The sequence below is a fragment of the Bombus bifarius genome, unplaced genomic scaffold (genome assembly GCF_011952205.1).
Source record: "Bombus bifarius isolate JDL3187 unplaced genomic scaffold, Bbif_JDL3187 scf7180000007973, whole genome shotgun sequence".
NCBI lineage: Eukaryota > Metazoa > Arthropoda > Insecta > Hymenoptera > Apidae > Bombus > Bombus bifarius.
Window position 1 is genome coordinate 2,450,174 of NW_022884359.1, and position 19,003 is coordinate 2,469,176.

The following is a 19,003-nucleotide window of genomic DNA, read 5'->3' on the forward strand; positions in this document are numbered from 1 at the left end:
CTGAAGTATCGATAAATTTCAAACAGATATTTGTCAAAAGGTCTATATGTAATCTTCTCAGAAGCTAAATTAATTCTACTTTCTACTAAATATTTTTCCATCTCACCACGTGATTAGTGTCCTCGAAGAAGCTGAAAAACCGACTAGTTCGTTTGTTATACGAGACTGTAGAAGAAACTACGAATTTCAAAGTAAATTTCGAAGAACAACATCCATAGCACCGTCGTTCCTCTAGTTTGCCATTTATGTAGTTAATCAACCCCTAATCCACTTTGAGATAAGCTACTACTCAAAAGAAGATCTACATACAACAAGATTTCGCTATACCTTTCAAGTAAAATAATAGTTTTTTATTTCCGCCATTAACAGATCCTCGTTTAGTAGAACCAAACAGGAACACGTATAATCTAAGGGAAGAAAAGTCCTTGTAGCCTCCGCCCTATGCTTAGAGACGCTTCATACCGGAACATGCTCTATCTTCGAGGCTCTTTAGGGGGAAGAAACGCGTTTGTTACATTAATGCTCGCGTCAGTGGCAAAAACGAGGTTCGAGCTCATTACGCTGTGCCAAGTTACACGTTTGCCAGCTATTAAGTATCCCTTACAGTGTGGCAAGAAACGTTCTCCCCGCGGTGGACACCGTGAAACAGAAGACAGAAGAAAGGATGCGGCGGCGTGTTCGAATCAAGAGATCATTTGGAGCCACGTGCGGGTTCGTCGCAAGAAAGTTTCGCGTCGTTTCGTTGGAAATCGTCGTGTCACGGCGCCGTCGTAGCTATCGTACTGATGCTACATAAGGACTTTTTCTTTTTTTAAAGTTCGTTTATTGGTAGGATGCTAGATTGGTAGGGTTAGTCATCATCGGTAGACCGTGTGTTTTCATGTATTTATGGGAAATTTGAAAGTGAAAAGTTGCATGTAAAATAGAGTACTCGTTATAGTAGAACTTGTTAGGTTTGGTTTCTTTAGCAAAGAACCTGGCTTTTAATAAAGAAATTACGTATGAAGATATCAATTTGTGTAAATGTCCACAGTCTTGTTCATTGAAGACAGAACATTAACTCGAGTCGTGGATGATCCATGAGATTTCTTCAATTTTTATTTTCTGTTTCAAGGAAGATTATTAGCGCGTATTTAGTGGTATTTTAATTTTAATAATTGAGTATCTCAATGTTAATAGGTATAACACAGGTTAGTAGAGGGAGAGAAAGAAAAGCGAAGAAAAGCCAAAGAGAAATAGGGAATAGTTTCACAACTTATAGCTCTATATTATACTTTTGTATTTCTATATTTTACATTATTACAGTTACGTTATTAGATGTTAGTTATGTTACACTAGAGTTATTACACAATTATGGAAATTCTGGGAATATGAGCAGTAAAAACATGGAGAATGAGGAATATAAGAGGTACATTTCCAAGTTAAGCGTAAGTTGTAATTGTTTAAGTCTAAATATGAAGTACGAGGAACATTAAGTACAGTGATTGGAGAAGTACACCAAACGATACGTAAACCAAAGAGAATTGTAACTGGAAATCCAACCTGTTCCCAAGAGAAAGCTTCATGAAAATAAATCAAACGAAAGCTATAACATACGATATTTCATTTACTAGTTAAGACATGTTCAAACAATCGATTTGGTTCCTAGAAATCGCTCGTTAGGGTGTTCCGCGTCTCTTTCACAAATCCTGTACAACGTGGAATCCCCTTTAGAAAATCTCACGGTCGACTTAGTATCAGAAAGTCTCCGATGGCTTTTCCTGCGGCTAACGATCGCGATAGCATAAAGAGAGCCAGAAGGAGAAGGAAGAGCAAAAGAGAGAGAGAGAGAGGAAAAAACGATGGAAAGAAGGCGGCTCTGGTTTCTTGCGATATCGGTGCCCTTCAATTACCCGAGTGTATTTTAAGAAACCGCCGCCTCCCTTTTCCCGAAGCATGACTTTTCGCATTCCGCTCGATTAATGGATACACGGAGACCGCGGCGAGCTACCTTCGCGGCCACGTATACCGTTAAAATCGAAATAAAAGAAACGAGTCAAAGGGGCGAGGTGGAGGGGATGAACGTTCGTCAAAACGGAGCAGCGATAATTGGCACTCGCTTTAAGGCTCTTGGTGGCTGAGTCGAGTGCCATTATAATCCGTGAACCCTCGCGCATCGCGACAAATGAGGCGAAACGCCGGCAAATAGTCTTCGTACCAGCAAATAGTAGACACCGGTATGTCCCACTATCTGACTCCTTTGGTGAGCTACGATTTCAGAATACGTCAGTTCATAGGGTACTATGGTTTCTAGATGTTTGTTCTATAAAGTGTTCCGAAGCGTTATCCGATATGACGATGACTTAGGTTTGGACACATACGTATTGTAGTTTATGGATATTCGTTACACAGGTTGTTTCGAAGCGTTATCTGGTAAGACGATAGTTTGGGATACGTTTGGCTACGTATTATGGTTTCTAGCAGATATTTGCTCTATAGAGTGTTTTGAAGCGTTATTTGATATTACGCTAGTTTGGCTTAGGTTTGGACACATACGTATCATAATTTATAGATATTCCTTGCACTGTTTGTTGCCAAGCGTTATTTTGTAAGACGATAGTTTGGGATAGGTTTTGTTACGTATTATGGTTTCTAGCAGACGTCTGTCCTATGGGGTGTTTTGAAGCGTTATTTGATATTACGATGACTTCAACTTGGACACATATGTATTATAGTTTACAGATTCGTTTTATAAGTTGTTTTCCTTTATTTCCTAAGACCTATGGCTTGGCATAGGTTTGCCTATGTATCATGGTATTTGGCAAATGTTTGCTCTACAGGTTGTTTCAAAACCTGTTTGGATTCGGCTTGGGTCTAGATTTGGATACGTATTATGATACAGCAGTTTCAGAAAATTCCAATATCCACTTGGTTTCTTTGGTGTACTACGATTGCACAATGTGTTTGTGTTAATTCGTTACCTATTATGTACGTATTCATTAGCAATTTCGATTAGCTTCGAGTACCTATTATGGTTCATAGCAGATATCTGTTCTATAGATTGTTTCGAAGTATCCTTTCATAGGATAACGATGATTTGTATTAGATTTGGCTAGATCGTTTGTAACTCGACGTGTTTTCAAAATTACCTCCCATGTCTCTGATATGCCTCTAATTTACGTCGGGCAAGCGATTCTCTACACTCTTGCAACGATTATAAACGATATCCCTATTGAGGCTTATTGAAGATTGTGTGAAGAGGTTTTCTAGACGAGGTGTCCGGGGCGGCATGGATTAACAGAGCAGCGATATTGCCACGGCATGACGACGATCGAAGCCAGCGATCCATGGACCCGTATCGATATTACGAACAGTTTTGCGGCATCAAGGCCGCCTCCTTACTCGAGATCTTGTCTCTCACGATGACTCACGCCTAGGCTGGCTGCTGCCTCGCCGTGGCACTCTCTTTTGCCTTCCTTCTTCTTTCTCTCTCTTTCTCTCTTTTTCTCTCGTTTTAAATCGCCAGAGTACGGAAAGAAGCGAACAACAACAACAACAACGACGACGACGACGACGACGACGACGACGACGACGACGACGACGACGACGGGTAAATAGAGGCCGAGAGATCCGGCGAGAGAGACCAAGATCGTGAGAGAGAAAGAGAAAAAAGTGAGAGCGGTTCTCCAAGCGAGCTTACACGTTTAACATAGTTTATAGACACATCGTGCACCACCGTGCATCCTCTAACGTAGTTAGATCGATTATGAAACGAACCGACCCGGTAGAACCAAGCTTCGTTCTGCTCTGGGCGGAATTGAATGGAGGAAAATCATCTTTCGACTCGAAGCGTTTATAATATTAATAGAATAAAAAATTATCTATTGATAATCGATCGGTGATGAATTTTGTCGTACTGTTTGCAATTCGTTTCCCATCTTTCTTATTAAGCTTTCCATTCCAATTTTTGATAACTCCGATAACAGCTTCCATTGTTTTGAATAGAATCCTTAAAGAAAGCTGTATTACTTATGGAATGGCTCTGTATTTTCGCTGCTAATACGTGTGCTATTTGCACGATTTTATTAACATTAATTACCAAATACTAAAAAATTATGTAATTATCGCAATCATAAAAAATATAACTTCCATTATTCATGATGATCGATGAAATATGAGTTTGATTATTCTGCGCGAAGCTCAACATTGAATTTTAAGATGTTGAGAAGCTTACACGACTACTCGAATCGTCTCCAGATAGTCCTATTTTCCTATAATTTGCTTATAATTTTGCTAAAAAGAATTAAGCCTTCAGCAACACGTTAACGCCAGTTTTACACACTTTGTCCCACACTCTGACTACACCACAACGTTTGATGCGCGCACTGTTCCTCCGACAATCTGCAAATTAAACCTAAACCATCCGCATCATGGAAAAGTTACTAGTCGACGAAATTTATCTTATTTTCATCATTGTGAATGTAAGGTGGGTCACCCATGACCATCGTGGCAGTGGACGTGGTAAAAAATCGTGCTCGCGTATTACAGGTTGTATTTCTCTCGTTTGGTGATTTAGAGAGAAACTTTCGCGATTGCAAATCCCTGCGATGATAATCAGTGGATGCAGATTGCTTCCTGATGGGAAATCGGAGCGGGATTTATTTGGCACCGCGTTCATTCCCAACGGTTGTAAACAAGGCAGCCGTTGATTCGCGATTACGCGGAAAGGTGAAAGTCGCGATTAGCGTCGCCGGTCGGTCGAGTTCGGACTGTAGATTAATCGAAATGCAGATCGAAAAGTCAGGGGAATGTGGGCGGAGATATTATCCTTCGAACCTTCGACTTCTTCGTTCGATACGCGATTTTTGCGAAACACTCGCGCCGATTTGCCAATTTTTCTTATTATGTCGAATATGAAGTGGCAGATTTCACAAATAAAAAGTGAAATCTTTCATATAAATATAAAGTATAGCGTGTTGCGTCCTCGAGCAACAATGTTACAAGGATCGCAGGAAGTGAAATTTGCAGTCGCTCGAGGAACTGAAGTTCACCAGGTTTCGAGCAATTTTTTAGGCAGGTCAATTTTTAGATCGACAAATAAATAGTTTTAAAAGGAGAACGACGTACGGTTATGTTTGCCCATCGTTGTTTGTTTTCAGCAAAAGTTTCCTTTTTATGAATTTTTTTTTGTCATCGATGCTTCGTGGTTCAGATTACGAAGGGAATTAGAAACTTCGCGAATTTTGAGAGAAAAGGGGCGGTTTCATTTCCTGAACTTTATTCCTATATCGTGCAACTATATCGTCTAAATAATTGCCACAATACCACAACTGACTATTCACCAGAATGAGATTACGGAGCAACGTCTCGTTAATTGAATTCTCCTGTATTACAGTACTTTTCTGTTAATGTATGTTAATTTTCTGTGTATGTAGGACATATTAAGGGGCTGTTTAAGCAAATAAATTAATACTACTTTCTAGACTCAATAATTGTATCCACTTCAAACTTGTTTCTCGTAGGAACTCGCAGAAGATCGACTTGGCTGCTTGACTGCATCAACATTGTTGGCTGACCAGGACCACTCTTATTCTACTTCTTTTTCAGCTACGTCGAGTACTATTTTAAATGAAATTCTAAATAACAATTTTCACAGTGCAAAGAGTTAATTGCATAGAACTTCTGCACAGAATAGAACTGTACTATTATAATTCTGTATCTAAATGAAAATCTGAACTAGTATATAAACTAATTTTTATCAATAGCTGAGATCTTTCATTATATCATGTAATATTTGATTATTATATATTATTATATATTATAATTTTGAATTCATCAGCCTAGAAATAGATTTGGCTTACGATTCCTTTCATACCTGTCTTACTATCGCTATTTAACTTGTTTAACTAATTGCTTATTTACTTAATCTATTCTATTTCTACCTTATTACTATCTAACCCAGTCTTCACTCTTGTTTCTCTTTCTTTTTCTCTTCTAAATCACTCAGACGATCTACCGTTTCTTCCGCCGCTCTTCCCAGGCTGCCTCTTGGTCCACCTACTACCCTAAATTATTTATGGTAATGTACCACGGTTCTCTGCTATAATATCTAATTATGTTTTATTATTTGCTCACTCATTATCATATATTATTATTCAGGAAACTCAACGGATAAGAATTGGAAATTTTAGGATCGTTTTATAGCCGTGAGACCCAGTCTGCGTCTCTTAACGTTCAATATTCCAAAGTTTATCCGCGACTATTGGCGAATCAGAATTTTATGCGTATATACTGGCTGCGTAACAAAACTGGTGACTGATCGAGAAAAAAGGACACAGTTTCGATCTTCTCGCTTGTCAGAGCGAGAGACGAAGGCGCGCGGATTGCGACAAAAAGGCGGGAAAGTACGCGGCTACGAAGGTTGCCCGCGAAATTTCGTCAAGTGACAGTGACACAGGCATACCGAATTCGTGAAACGAAACGCGGTGATTTCTATGTTACGGTGAACGAGACGTCTCGCGGACGTGATCTCGCATACGAATGCTTATTTGTCGAAAACCGACGGAGTGCACTTTAAAGTGGCGTCTAAGAGAAATGTATCGTTGAAACTAGTTTCAAATTTCCGTTTCGTTTTTACTTCTCCTTCTTCTCTTCTGTTTAACTTGCCACGTTCTTTCACGCAGTTTCCATCCAATTACATTCTTCTATCGTTGACAAATATCTTCGTTGTTCGAACAAAATATCGAGAAATATTCGTCTTATTGGTATGCAGGATTTTATATCGAAGAACATCTTAAAACGCTACAATGAATTTTCTGATGATTTCATGTAGAAAACACTCGTTCACGAAGACGTTCGTTGACATTGCGATTGCACGAAAGAAAAATTAAGCTTACACGTATGTGCTATTATCTGTCGAGAGATTAATTCGATTGGATCTACGCTGTGGATTGAATTAAACGATTACTTTGCTCAATGATTGCAAACATAAATCTACCATTAAGGAAAGAATAGAAAATCGTACGCTTTAAGAAAGATAATAAAAAATTACGTGTTACTAATGAATCATTTCGTTCTGTTGAAACTTTACGTAAGCACCTTCTTTCGACCAGAAGAAACAGGATTGTACGTAATGCAGCCACAAAGTAGAAGATGTACACTCATTGTCAGACATACTTAGTGACTATACTTCGTACGATTACTATGAATCTACGACACTTCTATTACTACAAACTATATCAGCTGTTTGATTCACTTTTTCCATTTTCTTTTTCTTTCCTTGTTACAATCAAAGCTTGTATCATTCTCTTTTATGAAGATATATCTAGCGGTTCAAGACAATCAAGGACCTTCCTTATCACAGTGTGTATCAAAGAAGATAATGACAAGCTACACGTTTCCGTCATATTCAGTGAATCATCTTGTTTAACGATGCCACTGTGTATATAAACTGAACGACTGCTTAGAAGGTTAATTAATCAACTTTGAAAGCAAACAACTCTACGAACACTGAATCACACACACAAAAAAAAAAGAAAATGATGTTTCGTGTGACGCAACGTGTGCGTCTCCGTTAATCCAATCTGCTCCCGCGACTTTCTCGCTTCATTAGTAGATATTTATGTAATTGTTGGAAAATTAGAAATACAACAAATCTAAAGAAACATATAAAGTAGAATTATTTATATTTATTTATATTTTTTGAACGATTAGAAAATACTAATACGACGTATGAGAATAAGAATAAGTAAAGTATTAAGGGTATTCGTTAAAACGTATCTTGTACTATTTATACAAAATTATTTGCTACAATGTTACACTCACCCAATTTCCACACATCGTTTCGCAACTTGATCTTTGATAGTTTACCGTCTTAATATTCTACGACATAATTATACGACGAATGGTCATTTCCTTTCATTTCGCAATTTCATTCTTAATTAAACGTTTCTATTGCATCGACCCATTCGTACCATTGGCAACTACATTAATTTACATAAGAACAAAGGTACAATATTATATTTCCATAATTTTTATTCATTATTGCATTATTTAGTCATTGGTGAAATAATCACTACATATATAGGGTGGCAGATAAAAGAAAGTTTCAAATTGATACAATACAAATTTCAGTAACTTCTGTACAAAAAATGTCTTACCATATTGGTAACAGTGACTCACTGCACGAGGTAAATTGTATTTATTCGTTGATCCGTTAAATATAAATCCATTTTGTAGGATTATGTCTCTTCACGCTTCTCGTTCTATAAACATCCTTCTATCCTCCATTGTACATCCGATCAACCGTACGAATCGTCACTTTCGTAGTAGACCTGCTAATACAATAAATATAATAATATCGCATCCGTACAATTTTTCCGCCTTATTATTTGATTCTTAATAAATTAACACCTTAACTAATTCTAATAACATTGCATTCTTCGTCCTTCATAAATTAACGTTTTAATTCACGATCACGGTATATCTCATCGAACGACCATACCGATCGTCAGTTTCTGCAGCACTGCTGCTGATACTAATAATATTGCGTTTGCACAATTGTTACGTCTTATCGCGTTATTTGTCTCGCAATAAGTCAACGTTTTAACACTTTACCGACCGATAGCTTATTAATCGGTGTTTTACCGCCGACAATCTTTCTCATTATTTGAGCAGTAATTTGTTATTTAGTACTAAGGTACCTTCCTCAGTTGCGTCAGTTGCGTTGTTCTGTAAGCTCCCACAGTTTTATACCAATTTAAAAAACTTACCTTTCGCGATGAACGAAAAGAATGGTATTGGAGAGTCTAAACCGAAACAGAGCCAGCGCCAGAGAAAATCTGCGCCTGAGATACCGATCGGACGTGCTAGCGGTCGGTAAAGTGTAAAAACTCACCATCTGACTACATCTTTTCGAGAAACCATAGGAATCGTCACTTTCTATGGCGGAGCTGCTAGCGCTAGGCTGGAGAAACGGCCTTGCGAAAGGCAAATCGCAGCAGCACGCGGTACAACCGGATATACGTTCGTAGGCATCGTGGGCAGCCTTGTCGCGACGTTCATGTCGGAAAACACCTGCGTTTCAACGGCCTAGAGCAGCAGACAATCCTTTACGTCGGCGACCTTCCGCGAACCATTGCGAAACCATAGTCCACGGTAACTGCAACCGACATCCAGATGCATAGGATGCCCGTTCGATTCTCTTTCTAACCAGCCGAATGTCACCGCTGCTATTGTCACCACATGACAACCGACCATTTGTTACGAGACTAGTGCGACGTTTGTTCGACAACGTTAACCGCTAAGAATGTCCTCTTGCAAGCGGAATCTTTAGCTTTAATGATGTTGCACGATGGTATTGCAGGAACGTTGTGAGATTGCAACGGGGTGATACGTTGGATTTCGAAAAATTCCAAGTTACCTAAGAGTCTATTTATTTACGGTTGCTAACATGATTAACGAGTATAGGGAAGTCGTTTAAACAGGACACACTGTGCATGATATCGTTATTGTCGGTCGTTAAATAGGGAAAATTAGATTTGTGTATAAGGTGAGAACAGCTGTGTATTTGCGACTATATAGAAATTCTTTTAATATTTGTTGCACTTTCCAATCGTGCAAAAAGCAGAAACCAAAAATTACGATAGAAACTTGTACTAAAAAAATTCTCTTATTACGCTGCTATTCTTCTCTAATAAATAAAAAGTTTAATACGGATACGTATTTTAATTTCAATTCTTTGGACTTGGAATTACTAAATACTATTTCGATCTATCAAAAGCAGCGTTGGACTTGATAAACTGGAAAGATAAGATAAAACTGTAGTACTTTTAATAAAGTTTCAGAAATTTGTATTTTTAATAAAGCAATAGCGGCAATACCGAGAGAAAATATTTCTATCTTGACCTCTTTACATCAAGACGTCCAGCAGTGTTCATTTTCTTTAATCGAGAATTTACGAGCGATACGCATTAGGGTGCATTTTATCAAAAGCGTTGTTTGTGTTAGTCTCCGGCACCACCCGTGGTGAGAGGTGATTCTAAAAAACTCCAGACAACCAGGATTAAAAGAAGTAAAGAAAAAGCGGTCGTTGCCAAAAAAAGACGCGCTTTATCGGATATAAACGATGCTACGGAAAAATAAGATACATCAATGGGTTCATTATCGATTCGGCATCGGAATTGCTCAATTTGCCCGTTCTGGGACCTACATATGCTTTTGCTCGGTCGAAGTATCTCGGAATAATATCATGTAAAGATGTTGTCTTATTTGTAATTTGTGTCTTGATATATAAAATTCAGTCTTCCTTTTTTCCATGAAAAATGTTCAAATATACAGTGCCGTTCAAAACTTTGCAATCGCTCTAATGTATGAAATTGAAAATAAGATTGAAAACTATGTAATTGAATATGTGTATCGCTTTAAACGGTGGTCTATTAGAATGATTTTCTGATTTTTCCAAGTAGTAGTTTTTTTGTCCCTTTTTAATACCATAAGAGATTTTCCAATTCGAAATTATTTGGATACACAGTAAGGAGAGATAATATTCCATTAGATAATAAACTGTCCATTTCGTTTACTGTTAAGTATAGAAGATGTAATATTATAATTTTATTGTAAAATAACATATTATAAGATGTTGCTATATAATGTTATATTATTAAGTACTATGTAATGTTACTTGTTGATTTATATGTATGCTGACTATTAAATGCTAGTTGAAAGTATTAAAGTTGGTAAAACGAATCCCTGAATTTTGTATTGAAATGTTTCGAACATTATCGATCGGTAAGAAATCTGATAGAACTTGGTATTGCGCGAATGGTAACGAAACAGAACTGAGAAGAACCGATTGATCGGTATTACCTCGATCGATAATATAGAAATTTAAAGACTCCCTTGCCTTTGCGATAACTAGACGACAGTTCGTAAAGATTTATGTAATCGTTCTGTGAGAGATAGATGGTGCGTGGAGTACGCTTATTTTTAAGTTTTTTTTAAAGGCTTAGTTTTAACTCTCAGTTTAGACAAGCAACGTGGAATGCGTGCTTCTTAATTTTAATTAATCTCAAAATAAACGTTTATATTGTCAGCACTTGCCATGGGATACATTGTGCGCACTTTTTGTACAAAGATACGTTATTTCACTTAGAGTGAAAAGTTAGAAGTTCCTTTATGTAATTCGTTTAAATATTAAATTACTAAATGGAAAAATTGATTTAACGAATGTCTATAGTTCCATTTTTTAAATTTCACTTCAAGTAGATTAGTATCTATTTACTTCTAAGTAGGTTTTAGTTCTAAGATTTACTTTCTTATTTGTTAATTTTAATCTACCTCTTGATTTTAAGTCTCATTGTTGAATGATGGCGGGATAACGAGGGATTTATTTTTTGTTTTAAGTTATAGCTTTAAACCTTACTCATAAGTCTTAATAAGATTGATTCCAAATTTGATTACCATAACCACAATAATCACGTCTCATATGGAAACACACGCTAATGTAAAACATAATATGCATAAAATTTTGCTATAGTAAATATTGAAATACTTTTGTGAGCCACTGTATACAGAAGTATCTATATCCACTTTTAACCAATTTCAGTGATCGAATTCGATATATGTTTGTAACAACTTTTTTGAATAATGCTCATTATTCTAAATCGTAGACGAATTAGATAATGTAAAAACAAATTTAAAAACTATTGATTGTATTCTTTACCTGACATTTAGATGAACCGTTCACGCTTCTTCTTGTTGTACCTTCTACGATTCCTGTCTAACCATTCCAACTAACCACTCTACAACTGACGCTTCTACATTATATCTCAATACGATAGATCGATCGCGAAAAATTATATCGATTATTGATTAGACATCGCGATATATAATTGCGTATTTCGTCGTTTCACCGGCGCTGTAATCTTTAGTTTAAAGATGTGAGCGCATTTCGTACATTGTCTAATTTAAAGCAAAAAATTTAAAAAATAAGTAATATATATCTAGAGAACATATTTATATCAAGTTAAAACAGTCTTTATATCAATAAGGTCTTTGTATGAAGACATTTGAAGTATAAACGTGTTTAGACCTTGAAAAGACAAGTTTTGACTCACTCTACCTGTTACTCATTCCATAAACTATAAACCATGTTACCACTTAAATCAGTCTAATCATCTTTTGCTTTTAAACGCGACCTTCTCTTGTTAGCTGGAAGAAGATCTTGATATTACGAGCTATTAATAATGGCACCATATTTCTAATCATCAACGAAAGTAAAATTGTTCATACAAGAACAGACAGTTTTTAAATTACGACTTTAGATTGCGACTTTCAAATAATTACACCTAGAAAATAGGATCATTAGAATGTTAGTTCAAATAATTTACAACAGTAAAGTATGAAAATTAGTAAAAATTGTCTTTTATTAAGAAAAAGGAAATATACAAACACATTATTACGTGTCCTAAACATTTTTTACACGTACAATATGTACAAATTTTTGGCATAGTCGCATAATTTTTCTTTGCGCTTTTTTACACGGAAGGGGGCTTAATTATTCCCGCGTGCAAATAGAATGATGGAAACTCTTAGTAATTTACTCCGGCGGGAAGATTTTGTTCAGTGGCACGCGACTGAACACCTCGTTGCTGAGTTGGGTGAAAACTTGACTGAAAGTTTCCTCGTAGGGAGCCTGGAGTTCCTTGAAAAGCAACTCGGAATTTTCATTGATGAAGTTGTTCAATTGTGGTCCTACAAAAGAAGAAGAAGGCAGGTGAAATATTAAATTATTAGATATGTAATTCGAGGTCACAATATTCAAGTCTTCGAAACTCGTGTAAGATTACAGAAATTTTCAATGACAACAGAATCACATCAGTCTAGGTCATATTTTTGTTAGTTTATTAGGTTAATTATTCCATTTCTTTAATCATCTTAAATGTATTCTTTTCCATAAAATGTAATCCAGACCTAACCTCATTTAACCATAATGTTATCATAGATAAAATGTCATCTGATACAAATTTTATTTTAATATTACCATCCTATAATAAAACTATCACACTGTTACGTTTAATCGCTGCAAACGATAATTTTTCTTACTTTTTGTATAAAATATTGAATTTCATTCGTGATAGCATTAACCTAATTTTGTTTTATGACAGTCATAGAGGTAATAACTGTCATTAATTAACAACTCTGTATGGTCTGCTATACTTTGTATAATCTAACTTAGAACTGAATAAATCTAATAAATAATGCATCATAGCATCGATAAGATAGAAGAAGATATTTATGTTAGAATTTCCATGTAATCATGACTGACTTAGAAAAAGATCAACTGTAAAGGTGAACGTCGTACATAATCATAAATTTATAAGTCTATGCACACGACGCATTATTCTTCTTTCATTCGAAACGGTGACCTCGTAAGATAAATAAGATCATATTTCTATTTTTGTGAGTAGCATAACAAGTATCATTATTGTAATCTGGTCATAAACAATGATTCTAATGAATGGTTTTCCTATAATTTTATACAAAATTGTGAGTCACGATGCATTGGAAATGTAAATACTACATTAGAAGTTTTCTATAGTATTATTAGTAGATTATCAAATTGAATGTATTTATGAAAAATGTATTATTCGAATTATGAATGATTCAAGTAGAAAACTTATACCAAAGAAATCCAAACGGAAATTATTTGGAAAATTATGTAGCTTTTATCTCACTAAAAGTCCCTAGAAACTCATCGTTGTAAGTTATAAAATTGCTCTGACAAATTCACAAATTAGTCAAATTGATCGTTCTGGTAGCTGTAATATTATTACGCAAAAATGTATAAAAAATTCGGCTTTTAGTTAATATTTGATAAATAAAACAAATTTCTGCTTGGATTGTGATAAATATTCCTGCTTAAAAATTGAAATTTGTATAGACATGCACAGTAATTAGTACGTTTCTTGTTCGTAAAGGTTGATTAATATGCGCTAATAAATAAGGATTGCTGCTATTGTATGGTGATTTTTGATAAATACCTAGTATCTTGTCACCATTGAAGAGGTTGTCGAACTGCAAGTTGATTCGAGCAGGACTGAATTTCACTCCGTATTTCTTGATTTTCAAGTAAGTCTCTCCGTTCTTTTCATATTTCTCGCAGGATATTTCGTTATGCGATTTCAAGTCATCTAAATATTTGCATAAAAATAATGATTGAAAAAACATTATTCGTTATTTATATTTATCATTTAAACGCAATAGATATAGATTTCTATAGATACAGGAAGAAATACAAATCCTAAAAAACGGAGAAAAGAGAAGAAAATATGAATAAAAGGAATTACAAAGATGGAAATAGACGAAAATTCAATTTTTATATTTTTGAAATGAATTGATGTCGAAGAGATAGATTTCTAAAGAAGCGAAGAGGTCGTGAGGAATTTGAAAACGTTGTTTATCATCTACAATGTTAAGTTTTTTAAATTATAAGATGTAAGTAGATAATATATCAGCAAAAATATATTTACACATGGTGATGTTTGATCTTCCAGATCCTTTCACAGGCAAGAGTAACACTTTTCCTTCGATCTTGTAATCGGCGACGAAGTCTACTTGCGGATTGATCGAATCAGACGTCAATAAACATCCATTATCCACATCTAAGCTAAAAAACGAGCGTTATCGTTAACCATCGCCTTGTATCGAATTGTAAGTTTCATGTCAACATTGTATTTTTCCTCAATGCGTATAACGTTTTTTTTTTCTTTATTTACTGATTATTTTACAATTTATGGAAAAATATTTCATCTCGTTTAAAAGATTATGCGTTTATTATCATTTACGATGTAAAGTAACTTCGATACACGTTTCGTGCAATATCTGATAGAACAATCTACCGAATTATATTTTGACGCGTTCTTGAATTTTTCTAGTTTTTCTACTTTCAATATCATTAAGTCTGTATATACTCTCATCAATTTAGAATAAATCCTTTTATTGGTTCGGTTTTTTCGAGTTCAAGTTTGATTTTAACGAACAGGACACAACTTTCAATTTCTACCAGGCGTTTCTTTCTCTTTTTCCTTGTTACTTTATTGTGCATCGTACCGGTTCTGCCCATATTTGGCCGATACTTATAATCCTAGCACATGATACATTTCTTTCCTTAAATTATTATGCAACCGTTCTACTGTGCTTACTTATTTTTATTCGATTAAACTTGTTTACCAAACAGTCAATGCAATTCTCCATAATATTATATATAGTACAATTTTTTAATTATGAATCGACTAACGTAATTTCTAATAACCAATCCCATTAAACGTACTTATTCTGCTAAACGTCACGAAGAAGAAGTTCGTTCGCCGTAAAATATTTTCTAATTCTCGGAAAGCAATTAATTGTCTAATTATTGAATATCAAATAAAGCAAGCCTTTTTTCAACTCACTGATGATTGTAGAGTTTAATACCCTTCGTAAGGCCATATAACTTAATATTCTTATATTCCTGCTTCAAAGTAACCGATCCTTGTGTTCCACCGATACTCACGCTGTCCACGGCCAATGGTTCAATCGGCAAAATCCTTAAACTCTTCAAGCCTGCAGAAGAAATTCATCTTCAACTTCGGTTCAATCTGCGATCTTTAACTTTCTTTTTTATTTTTATTGAAAAATGTTTCAAACACTTGACTTAATGAACGATTATACGATCGTATAATATGACAAAGAACCAGATATATAGTACAGCATTCTTTTAACTGTTTTAAAAACCTAACGTAATAAATAAAATTAGGTTTAGACATAAGTAACATAATTTGCCCACAAAGGATGGAAACGAAGTTCGTCCAGGCAGAATTAATAAATTCTTTTAATCGCATGATCTCTCTAGATAGTCAATCGACCGGTCACTAGAAACGATTATATAAAAGTTCTTCCTGTTGCAATTGCAGCCAATGAAAAGCACAGTTGCCGCATTTTCCACTTTATGTAAAAAGAAATAAAACTCGAATAGATGTATATTTTAGTTGGCAAGAGTAATAAAGTGTACTTCGCTCTGAACATTTTCCGCGTGTAATCATTTTTATTCTTCTTTTACATATTTGCATAAATACATAAGGTTTGTAGTTTAATTGTCAAACGTCAAAGTCTAAGCAAATCGTCACAACTGCTCCGCAGAAAATTAAATTATTCTTCACTGAAATTATTAAACCCTGTGTCTTTGTTCAACTGAAACGAACGATACCGAAATTGGAGAACTTTCAGAAAATTGTTAGCGAAAACAGTCAAAATGAAAATATCAAAATTATTCATTTATATGGATAAGATCTTTGTATAATAATTGTTCCAATACTAACCGTCTGTATGAGAATGAAAAAGGGTGCGTTAAAATTATTTTATATTTCGAGAATTATGTTTGAAATTATGTTAAGCACTCAATGTTTTGGATCTTATGAACGAGAGTATGTATACAGGTGAACACGTGTGTGAATTTTGATTGGGGATCCAGAAAGCGAAGGGAGTCAACTTGAGTCAAGGAGAACCTCTGTAAATTGCCACACGTGATTATATCGGAGAAACTAATGCCAGTTTCAAAGAAACGCAACGTGCATTGCTCTTGTGAAATCAACAAGAAATTGTGCACAACGTTTACCGATGCATCGAAAATTGTGACAAAAATGAAAAGTAGCAAAGGGATCAAAGTCTGTTTCAATCGATTCTCTGTCTAATTTGAATCCGTGGAAGATATTTTTCTTCAGGTTTCTTTGGACAAACTTGCAAATGTGAGAAATGGTTGTTCAATGATACAGGTTTCTCTCCTGCGTTCCTATGAAAAGTTTTAGCCTCTAGTGAAACCTGTAGAAAACTGAATATCAAATACTAATTGTACTACTTATAAACAAAGACATATTTATTATTAATACTTTCAAAGGTAAGAACAAAAATGTAATAATCAATTCTAATGTTGCTATCTTAATTGTGAAACTAGCAGAGGAAATTAACTATTTGATGCTGATATTTGTAATTAAATAACATTTATAATTAATAATTTCCTCCAAAAGGAATGAAAACTTAGCCTATGATGTTGCACTTTCGAAAATTTAAGGTTGAAGATATCGTGCGTGGAGGGAGATAGTAAAAATATCAATGAAAAATGATTGTCTGCTAATAACATTCATAATATATAATTTCTTTAAAGAAGGGGATGAAAATTTAATAATTCATTTATGATATTACTAGTTCGACTTAGAGAAGAAAATAGAAAAAGAAATGGAAGAACAGATACTATCCTTTCAATGAAAATTGCGTTGGATTAGGAGACCACGATCGGTCAGGTGAAATGGTTGCATAATTGTACAAATAATAAATATACTTATGCTCTCGGTAATGACGATAATTATTTGAGTGGTTGATTCGCCTTTCAGAGGATTCAGTAATACAGTAGACGATATCTCTATTCTATATATATATTTCTATTAATCAAATTGGTTTTTGCGGCAGAAATTGAAATTAATTCGATGCATAATGTTTGACGCAAATATACCACGTTCCTTGCTAATGATCAGATAGCATATACGTAAGAATATTTTACAAATACTCCTAATGAGGAATAAAAGATTCTTACACTGTCGTAAGAGTTTCTATACAGAAAAAAGCAATACAGGATGGATACAGATCAAAATAGAGATCAATTTTCCAATTTTTTGATAAAGAAAAAAGGGTAATCCTTACCTCCAGCCAATGAAGTCACAACATCTGTAACAGCCGTGTCCAGGCATTTGGTAAGCTGTTCTGCTGGCAATGATCTGCTACATACCTTCCAATTGCTTGCTACAAGAATTAACGAAAAACAAACAAATAAATGAATGATACATACTGAGACTGATAATGAGGGAAAAAATGTCGCATGCAACAGTTACGTAAACAGTTACTGCATTGCAGTGGATCCAATAAAGTGCAACACCAGTTACGAAGCCGATCTGAAGCTCGGAATTGACTTTCTCTTTCAGACCGTGATCATGTCTCCATGATCTGTAATGATTTTTCGATTGGAAATCTGAAATGTTTCGTCCAGATTCAATAATTTCATTGTTTGCTCGCGGCACAAATTTCTTTTTCATCGACATTGAGTTCAATACTGACGTCTCTTTGGATCCACTCGATGATTCATACGTTTCTACATACATGATATTTGATTTTTCTTTAGTTAAAGTATTAATAAGTGTTAGAAAATTAGTCTTTTTACTTTAAAGTGTTTCATTGTATCTTATATTAATTTTTTTATGGTTATAGTAAATTTCATTGTTATTAGATGGTCGTTGAGGACAGATCACACGGAGTTTGTTCGAATACAGAAAAATAGCTAAAATGTTTGAATTATTTTACAGCGATTTTCTTTCTTTGTACTTTGGAAATCGTTCTAAGCCAAGGACGTGTAGCAGAGTGTGTAGCAAAGTGTCGTAAGTTAAGAGTTGTCAGCCAAACGTTGTAACAACAAACAAAGAGTCGTGAGTGAAAAATACTGAAGCTACTTACGCAGATCGGTGGCGATGGCCATGGTCAATGACATGACCACGATGAGCAACTTGATTATCGCCATATTTCCCGTGAAAATTTCTATTAGATTGCTTAAAGAAGTGGTTCACGATGGTCTTCTCCGGATTGAAAATTACTTCGGACAGTTGAGTGTGAACTGAAGGAAACAGTCATTGATGCAGTCTATTTAAGCAGCAGGATCGCCCCACTACCACTTGGCTGATCAAGTACGCGTGCCTCTTCTCTCGAAATTATGCAAAAACGAAAAAACCCATTAAAACAATACCTAAGGATATACAAAGTAGTTGCGACACATAAGCTCTAAATGTTCAATATGATTCGTTGTTGTTGCTATCGGAAATTCCATTCCAATCTTTGATCTAAATCACTACAGTACCTAAAACTCTATCCGATGCAGTCGATGGACAAGATGTGGACAATTGTATTTACAATTGTAATTAATTTTCACGTAATTGAAGAAAACAGA

At 35.1% G+C, this 19,003-nt stretch overlaps 1 protein-coding gene across 1 annotated transcript; it reads right to left on the reverse strand.

Annotated features, from left to right (window-relative positions):
• Positions 1 to 12,385: 12,385 nt before the first annotated feature.
• On the reverse strand, positions 12,386 to 18,683 carry LOC117216708 (protein takeout-like). The gene is made up of 6 exons (XM_033463648.1): positions 18,517 to 18,683; positions 17,713 to 17,811; positions 15,432 to 15,582; positions 14,511 to 14,647; positions 14,022 to 14,171; positions 12,386 to 12,732 (listed from the first exon to the last, which is right to left on the reverse strand). Exons 1-6 carry the CDS (start codon positions 18,578 to 18,580, stop codon positions 12,578 to 12,580), a joined length of 756 nt encoding a protein of 251 aa, XP_033319539.1. The 5' UTR covers positions 18,581 to 18,683; the 3' UTR covers positions 12,386 to 12,577.
• Positions 18,684 to 19,003: the final 320 nt, after the last annotated feature.

Excerpts from the sequence above, each read along its gene's own strand:
- LOC117216708 (XM_033463648.1), bottom strand. The coding sequence starts at position 18,580 with ATGGCGATAATCAAGTTGCTCATCGTGGTCATGTCATTGACCATGGCC. Across the intron at positions 14,172-14,510 it reads AAGATCAAACATCACCATGT|ATGACTTGAAATCGCATAAC; the intron begins GTAAATATATTT and ends GCAAATATTTAG. Across the intron at positions 12,733-14,021 it reads CAATGGTGACAAGATACTAG|GACCACAATTGAACAACTTC; the intron begins GTATTTATCAAA and ends CTTCTTTTGTAG.